The 9,288-nt window shown below is 43.6% G+C and overlaps 1 protein-coding gene across 2 annotated transcripts; it reads right to left on the bottom strand.

Moving 5' to 3' along the window:
- Positions 1-3,075: 3,075 nt before the first annotated feature.
- napepld (N-acyl phosphatidylethanolamine phospholipase D) lies at positions 3,076-8,720 on the bottom strand. 2 transcript variants are annotated; one of them, XM_067254769.1, is made up of 5 exons: positions 8,492-8,720; positions 6,460-6,829; positions 4,951-5,597; positions 4,747-4,861; positions 3,076-4,268 (listed from the first exon to the last, which is right to left on the bottom strand). In XM_067254769.1, exons 1-5 carry the CDS (start codon positions 8,641-8,643, stop codon positions 4,107-4,109), a joined length of 1,446 nt encoding a protein of 481 aa, XP_067110870.1. In that variant the 5' UTR covers positions 8,644-8,720; the 3' UTR covers positions 3,076-4,106. The 2 variants fall into 2 exon arrangements, with proteins under 2 accessions (XP_067110870.1, XP_067110871.1); XM_067254770.1 differs by lacking the exon at positions 8,492-8,720 and adding an exon at positions 7,929-8,033.
- Positions 8,721-9,288: the final 568 nt, after the last annotated feature.

The following is a 9,288-nucleotide window of genomic DNA, read 5'->3' as shown; positions in this document are numbered from 1 at the left end:
AAAAAAGTGTTTTCACAACAGAACCTCTGAAGGTTCTCCCTGTGCTTTTAAAATGATAGCAGCTAAATATGTAGCTTATCTTATTCTGAAGGAGGAAGGATTGTGATTGGTTAATAATGTTTTTATAAAAGGTAGGATTGATAAAATGTGGGGAGGAATATGATTGGACAAGGACTAAGAAGTATTGTTGTTTTGGTGGCCAATGATCTACTTTTCAGGCGATATGAGATGTTATGAAGGATTGAGTTAAGGAAGATATCTGGTTGACTTCCTGTTTGTCCTGGAATTTGTCACAGTAATCCCACAATTCTGATCTGCGTCCTCATTCTAGTTCTATCATTTTAGTTCAGACACACATGTTCTATTTTCTTGTAAATGAATTGCTGTTGATCCCTTTGATCTAGACAGACATATTTTAAGACGACTATTTTGAATATAGACTTTATTTTCCTTCTTTCCCAGGGTAAATTCTTATGTAGGTTCACCATTAGCCATTACCTTCTCTTTCTCAAAAGCGCAGGAACATCACCTTCTGACATTTTACAGCCATTATCTTATGGAATGCCATTTTAGTCAATATTAAATAAATAAATATACATATTAAATTAATCTTGACATAAATGAGGCAATAAATATGTAAATGCATTGGTATAGTACAATAAATAAATCGTTTTTTGTTTTAAAAGAATGTTGTTCAAAGAACTACTTTTATAGATTTCCAATTACGTTTAGTTCATAATGCCACATTTATTTCATAATACCCTTAAAATGTATCACAGACGTTAAACAAATTGTGTCGGCTTGCTAGCTAAGTTTACCTGGAGAACACCGATTTTGCGATTTGACCATTCCCCATTCATTTGAATAAGAAAACTGAAAATAAATGTTATGGCATTGTGAAATGAGTCAGCTGAAAATATTTTAAGTAGTCCTTTGAAAATCTTTATTTTGAAACACTTTTTTTTTTACTATATTGACTCATTTAAATGTATATATTTACATTTATTTTAATGTTTATATATGTATTGGCCTCGTTTTTATTGATAAGGCATATTTATGTATTTACTATTGACTGAATTGGCATTCCACATTATCTGCACCTCTGTGCAGGCTTTTAGGTGAGAAAAAACAGAATAGTTAAGAATGCATATAAACGTTTTCTATTTTAGATGTCATATACAGATATATCTATATCAGATTGTTAAATTTGTATTTATGATGAAGGAAACTGGAGTAAAATGACTTGATTTAAATAATAAATAAAAAAACATGTTTTAATGTATTGAGGAGTCACAGGAAGGGCGTACTTTAGCAGCTGAGTCATGTCAGACATCCAGGACACCAGCAGACTGAATTATCTGGAAGAGCAGCTCTCTGGACAGGGTTTCTGGTTCTCTTACTGACTATCTAGCTATCTCTCTATAGCTTAGACCCAGGATCCTCCACATACACTAGAAAGCCCAGCTTTCTTTTCTGAAAGTTTGTTTTGTGTCTCTCTGTTGCACATCATAATGGGGGTGTGCGGGTGAATGTTGATGCATGCTCTAGTCACATAGAAGCATGCGGCTGTGTCCTGACCCTTCACCTTTGAACTCGAAATGAGCGTTTGACTGACGGGATCCACTTCTGCTGCAGGGGTTGGTCAGTCTAGAAATAGACCACCTAGATATGTGATCAACAGTTTCCACGCGCGCGCACACACACACCGTATTAGTGTAGCACCTTCAGAAGCACCTTTCCTAGGAGGATCTTTTTTCAACGACTGTTAGTTAATGATTATTATCACGCCTGACCATTATTGTCATCAATATCCGCATCATCTTTTTAATAATTATGCAGAGAAGGCAGAATCCTGGAGGAGGTCCCTGTTTGCACGTAGACCAGTAGTTTAGTGTGACACCGTCTCCTCGGAGACATGGAGAGGACAGGTCACTTCAGGAAAACGTGCAAATGAAAATTCTGTCCCCAAAGGCTTTGTTTAGCTGCTGTCTAGTAGATGATGTTGATTGGTTGAATCCTGACCATCTCCCTTCCTCTGTCTCTGCCTCACTTCCCGATAGATGAATAAGTCTCATTTTTTCATCTTGAATGATCCGTGTTCCACGCCAGGGTTCCATATTCTACATGGAACACAAAACATATTTTGATACAGTCGTTATCGCAAGCGCACCAGATCCATACAATATGTGCAAACTTTATTGAGGATCGTTGGACTGTTTTGTTTCAATGTTTTGGTATTCCATTATAAAGTTAGGTTTATTTCAGATTTTGATTCAGTGCTGGCCCGTAGTGGTGTAACTTTATGCATCTCAGAGAATAAGGAGCGATCAATGACTTATTTATTGACTGATTATTACAGATTTATTTTGGATCAATATTATGTAATTGTGGTCCAGATCAGACAGGTGGATAGTAAAGGGGATCAATATATCCACACTGGTCTTCATCAATACCCTAAGAATCAATGATATGGCTGATTGATCATTCACAGGAATCTAAGGACTAGTTGAAGGATCAAAGATCTATCTTTTACAAATGTTTAGTCTCTCTTGCGTTGTATTTCTTTTGAAAGGAGCTATTCTCAGTTTCACACCAAGACCAACTATCTGTTGTAATATTTAGTAGTGGCGCTACTGTTAAATGTAGTATTTAATATCAGCACTATTTATGGACAAAACTTTGAGATAGTGTTACAGTATATCGTGCTTCTGGTAGCTATGGAGACAGGCTGGTGGCCATTTTGTAACAGAGTTCCTTCAAGCTGGGTGTCTGACCCCTGACCTCCATGTTGGGAGTACGGGGTTGGCTGTGGGGTTGCCGAGTAACATTGGTCCCACGTTACGAGTTAACCTGTCTTGTCAGAATAAGAGCTCTGCATGGGTCTCCTTAAATTACACAACCCCCACCCCTCCTTCCCCCACTCTCTCTTCTTTACTTTGTAACTGAAAAACTGCTCTTCTTTTTCTGCGTTTGTTTCATTCTTTGATTTTAGATTTTAGAAAGGGAAAGAATACAATAAATGAATAAGAATATTCAATCACTTTTTCTACTCCTATTTTCAATAAAAGTGAAATAAAAAGCAAACAAAAAGTTTATTTGTACATAGGTGATGTACAGTTTGTATCTGTAACTGTCAGTCTGTCTTTGGTGACAGAGTGGTCTTGCTTATAACGCACGCTACCAGTAAAGAAAAAAGAAAAAATATATTTAGACTGTATGGTCCTTGAAAAGCAAGTTTTAAATTAATCTCTAATGTATATTCCTGTAACATTGCATTTTTATCTGAGGAATGATGTTATTAAAAAATTAAATTGCATTTCCTACAGAATTGTCTTTTTTCCCCCTCATCTTCTCTACCTACATCCCTCCGGTAAGGACCTTCCGATTGTTTCATCCCCTTACCGTAAGGGGATGAAACAATCGGAAGTTCCAGAACACTGAGCATTAGCCCATGTTCCAGAATATGCTTGATTGTTCTAGAATGCTGTTTAAACTCAATACCAAACTCTCCTTTTCCGTTACCAAGCCAACTAATAGGATCAAACATTCTTCAAATTGTTCCTGGAAACCAACTTAGAGCCAGCCAAGTCTAGCCTTGTCCAGTGTCAAAAATAGAAAACAAAAAGATCCATATTCGCAATATGTATTACAGTTTATACAAGAACATAGATGTGCATTTCAATAAAACTATACATTTTTCATTCAGCAAATGTGAGAACAGCCCAGTGATAGAACAGACTGTTCATTAATCTCTAACTGATTACAAACCACACGTTTGACATTTGGCATTTGGAGAGTCACTGAAGGAGGGAAACAGAGGATGCAGTGATTCAGATGAATCATCCATCTGAATCAGTGAGCCATCTGTCTGAATAAGTGAATTCTGTCTGATTCAGGATCCTTCTGACATGGAGAGGATTAACACCCACAGTGCAGTCCCCGTGAGCACCTCTGCAAGCAACACACAATCTCAAGAAGATTTGACAGGAAGATCAATGGACCGGCCAATCAGACAGCAGGTTAGAGCTATTGTCCAACAGCATACAGCAGTCAAATCTCCCAAGATGGTGTTTAGACTCTTCATGCACACACTTCCTGAGTCCACTTCAAAGGGGTTCGATTTGGGGCAATTCTTCCAATGATTCAAAGACTTCTTCCTCTGTACTGATCACTCGGGACTCTCCGTGATTGAGGGTGAAGAAGGTGTCCACATTTAACCCTTTCTTCTCCATAGCCTCCCTCAGCTTGACTGGAGGCTCTAGGTAATACTGAGAGGGAAAGAGAGATAAAAGGGAGAGTAGAGAGAAAAAGTGAGACAGACAGAAGGAGAATCACATAGAAAGATGGAGTAGGGGGAGAGACGCTAGCCTTTAGCTCCCAGCTAGGTCTGGCTTGGTCAAGCAAATGTTTCAGGTTTAGAAAGGATTTTGAATGCCGTTTAGACCATATTGGCCTAATTCACCTCAGAATATTCCAACCATGCCAGTGTGTTCCTACTGCTATTGTGAATCCTGAACAATCCCACCTTTGTGTTCAGCACGCCCACAGGCTGTCAGAGACCTTTTAACCTTTGTCTCTACGGGCACCAGGAGAGAAGCTTGCTGCTGCTGGTGTATGTGTGTGTCTGTCGCTGTCTAAGGACTCAGCCAAGCGTGATTGATGACTCTTGCCCTGACATTTAGCCTCTCGCTCCTGCCAGGAGTTAGATATGGAGCCAGGGTGTCGGAGTATTGGGTCCATGCTCACCTCGTAGGCCAGGGCGAAGGTTCCCCAGTGGATGGCCAGGGAGTGTTTGGCTTGGATGTCCTGGTGGATGAGCACAGCCTGCTCTGGGTCCACGTGCTGACTACGCATCATGTTTCTGGAGGGACAACACACCGGTCAGAGATACGTCACACACACACACACGTTAGGCACACACACCAGTCAAGACCCATGTATACCTCATACCTGGGCAGGTAGGCTCCGATGGGGATGGCGGCCAGGTCGAAGGGTCCGTAGCGGCGTCCTATCTCCCGGAAGCCGGGGCAGTACCCCGTGTCTCCAGCGAAAAAGAAGCGGCCCCCGGGCCCGAGGACGGACCAGCTGCCCCACAGAACCTTGTTGTCGTCCGTGGGCGTGCGTTTGCACCAGTGCTGTGCCGGCGTGAACACGAAGGTGACGTCGTTATGGCCCGGCACGCAGTTCTCCTTCCACCAGTCCAGTTCGATCACGTTCTCGCAGCCGTTCTTCTGCATCCAGTCCAGGAGACCCAGCGGCACGAACCAGCGCAGCTCGCTCCCAAAACGCTCATTGAGCGCCGTCACGGTGCCCAAGTCCAGGTGGTCGTAGTGGGTGTGGCTGATGAGGACAGCGTCCACCCTGGGGAGTTGATCCACCGTGCAGGGGGGACCCCGGAAGCGCTTGGGCCCCAGGAACTGCAGCGGAGAGGCCCTCTGGCTGAAGATGGGGTCGGTCAGGATGACCAGGTCATCCATCTCCACCAGGACGGAGGCGTGGCCTAGCCAGGTCACCCGTATGCCAGGTGCCGCCCCTCCTGTCTGCTCAGGATTCTGGAGGAAGTAGGGCTTCACGACAGGAAGTTCACTGTCCAGAACCTGGGGCGGGGGGGCAAGAGGAGAGAGAGAGAAATAATGAGTTTTAATATAATGGAGCAGAGAGAAAAGGTCATGAAAGGAAGGAAGGAACTTGAGGAGAGGAAGGAAGTGTGTGAGAGTAGACCAGCCATAACCCCAGCCTTGAGGTATCTAGGTTTACACGCTGCAGTTATAATTACTCTCACTGTTACTGGAGCAGGGAGCAAGAGTTCCTGGCATGGCTGGGGGAGAGACAGAGAGAGCGAGCGTGACAGAAAGAGAGGAACACAGAGAGAGAGACACACAAAAACAGTGAAAGGGACAGAGAAAGAAAATGACAGACAGAGACACAGTGACAAAGACAGACACAGACGGACAGGGTGTGGAATCCCTGGTTTGAGTCCGGCTCGGCTGTCTTCCAGCATTGTCCATGAGAGCTGCTGTTATCCACAGCAGACAAACTGTGGCATGTTCTGGGATGTTTCAAGTCCTGTCTGAGCTCTCGAGCACTCAAACAGGCTCCAACCTGACGGCCTCACTGGAGCTACTCACAGGGTGGGGACGTGAAAACGTCTAAATAATCATTATAATTATCCTCACACACCTTCCAGCAGAGACATAGCAATGCCTCCTGTGCACTGGATTATCCTAGTTTGATGTCTTAAGAGTCCTGGCAAGATCTGGCATCCCTAGTCTATCCCTGATGACGACCCTCCCTGCCCTAGACTTTATATCCTCATGGTCTAATGGTAGGCAGCTAATGGCAGGTGCCAAGGCACCCTATGGGTTTGTGGTTTGAATCCCGACACCTGTGGCCATGGTCTAAGGACGGGTGTTGGTGCCCCCTATACACGGGAGGGTTTGTTGTTTGAATGGCACTCACATCCTTGTCTGACGGCACGTTGCTGTTGTCCTTGTCCAGCAGGAAGAAGCGGAGCAGCGTGCCGTACGAGGGGAACCTCCAGTCCGGCCAGGGGTTGAGGAAACGGCCGTGGCGGTCCCGGGCCGACGGCGTCACCTCTTCCTCCAGACGATAGTCCAGACGGAAGCTCTTACGAGACGACCGCGACGAGCTCCCCTTCCTGGCCTGGTCGTGGTCAGTAACCTTGGGTCGGACAACCACCTCTTCCTCCTTTCCCCGCTCCACCCTCACTGACTCCCCTCCTCCACTGGTGGCCCTGTGCACCAGCCCCTGCCTCTCCTCCAACCCCGCTTTGCTGCCTCCCTCCATGGGCTCAGCTTGCGGTACTAACCTGGATGGAGACAGCAGACATGGAGGTAGCATGTTAGCATATGTTAACAGATGTTATAATGGTGCTAGCGGGCTGTGTGCTATAATGTAGATATAAAACAATAATTTATCCTTATCAATAGTTATATCATAAAATACCATAGCACGGTAGACCACTCGTTGATCTATAAAACCATTCCAGAACAATTTCTTCCACTAAATCAGCAGTGTGACACCACACCCATACATTTGGAGAGGGTGTATCTGCATGTGTGTCAGACGTTGGACCATTGTTTGAGGGTTTTATCTGATTGTCACACACTGACACGTAGCCAAAGCTGCAATTATTCAAATTGTCAACTCAAACAAGCCCAGTCTTTATGGATGTGTGCCTAACAGATGTGGGCTTGTTTGGTTTAATTTACTTAAAAATAATAAAATTGCTGCAGTTTAGCATCTCACAGATGGGTTATGCCATTCTATTTTGAGCATGAAACTATTTTGCCTTCTAACCCCGACAGTAGGGTACTGTTCATGGTTACTCCATATTGAACAACATGCTCCCTACTATGGTACAGTAAATGGCGTGATGATTAATATCCAGCACCAGCTCTCATGGCTGGCCTGACAGACTAACAAGCATTCCTACCCACACTCAATCATATGCATGGACACAGTGAATAGTTATCGTGGCTTTGTTTCCGTGCATAATAATGCTAGTGCAAGCTACATCTTATCAGTCTACAGTAGTTCACGATTCCTACAAAACGCACGTGAAGCACTAAGCTAGTTGTCAATTGGACGTCACACACTCTATGGGGCCCTCATATACTATACTATTGACTGTATCTTTAGAGCTTCCATTGGCTAAACGCACACGCACTAGCGACTCAAACGCTTCTTTGTCGAGCCGGTTCAAAACAGAACAGATCACTGGTAAGCATGTCGATTCTGTATCACCGCACACAACTTAGATACATAGCTATTAAAGGCCGGGGAGCTACGATGCACATGAAATCGACATTTATATTACGAGTGACAGGTAGGCTAATATAATCCATTTACGTTGCTGGTAGAAACACAATTTACAACTAACACTTTGCATTGCTAAGAAACGCTACCTGATAACTGAACGCAGAACAGCGATTTGTGTATCCGTCAGTATCGTGTCATTTCTTCGTTCAGTGTAGCCAGCTTTCCGCCGCAGAGTTTGAGTGCGTATGTCTTTATCGGTTGTCGGTACCACTACGATTTTGACGTCTGTTCAAAAACTTGATCATGTGACAAAACTCGAGGCGGTCCGTCTCATCTTCTAGCTTTACGAGCCGAATCAAATCATCTTCACAACCAGTGTAACCAGATATCTCAAGGACTGCAGACAATTATCACCTCTCACGAATTAGTCCGCTCTAATCCTCTTACTGTGTAAGACTGTCCTTAATTGAGGTAAGCCAGTCAAATGTAAGCTCAAAAGCTTGATCGCCAAACTATAAGAAGTTCCTGGAAATTGGAATAGAAAACACACACGTTACCAAACGCTTGTGTTGTGGTCGTTGTTGTAGCCTGTTTGCAACAAAGTTGCACAGTTGTAACACTCGTCTTACATCTGCGCTGCAAAGTACAAACAAAGTTAGGCACATAAGCACCAAAAAAAAGTAATTCTGAAGACATTTGAAATATTTACCTCATTTGACTTTTCATCTCAGTTTTAACGAGACATGAGCGGTGCAGACCTCTCAAGCGGAGACCGCGAATGGTTTTCCAAAGTTGCGGAGACGGAGTTAATGTCATAAAAACGGACACAAAATGAACAACACATAATCTAGTCGCCTCCATTTGAGTTGGCCTTGTGCTCACATAGGCTACTCACTAAGACATTTTATATAATGAACCGTATTGAGTAGCAAGTTTTGAAAGCAGCTCATGGTCACACGGCTTTGATCTACTTCCGAATTCAGTAGTAAGCAACTACCCAGTATAAGCCCTAAAACATTTTTGGTCAAACAAACGGCCATATTGGTGAGGTGAGTTCCTACCCCAGTGGACGATATGAATATATCATTTTGCAGCGAAGGCCTGAAGCATATTAGTGACTCAACTTTTTCACTATATTTTTCAAAATAGAGATTGTGACACACCTCGATGAGATTTAGATGTGCAAAAAATGCCAAATATGTCAACTCAGGCACTGCAATGAAACCAACAGATAGGTGCCATACCTGGTTTAAATGTAGCCTGATTGATATCTGTAATCGACCCAGCTTTGTCACAGTCCTAAATAGTTTGTTTACCCATGTCCTCCTAAGGTAAACTGAGGTTGAACTATGCCCCTTCTCTTTCGAAAGAGAAGGGGCAGACAGAGAGGGAGAATGACTCCCTGCACACCTGCTTCAACTGAATGTGTTGTTATCAAGCTCTGCAGAAGCCAGCTACCAACCCATTCACTTTGATCAGATGTGTTGGAACAGGGAAACAGCTCAA

This window comes from Osmerus mordax, chromosome 17 (genome assembly GCF_038355195.1).
Source record: "Osmerus mordax isolate fOsmMor3 chromosome 17, fOsmMor3.pri, whole genome shotgun sequence".
In the NCBI taxonomy this organism is placed as follows: domain Eukaryota; kingdom Metazoa; phylum Chordata; class Actinopteri; order Osmeriformes; family Osmeridae; genus Osmerus; species Osmerus mordax.
Note: the sequence above shows the minus strand (reverse complement) of the source record. Positions and strands in the feature narration are given on the sequence as shown.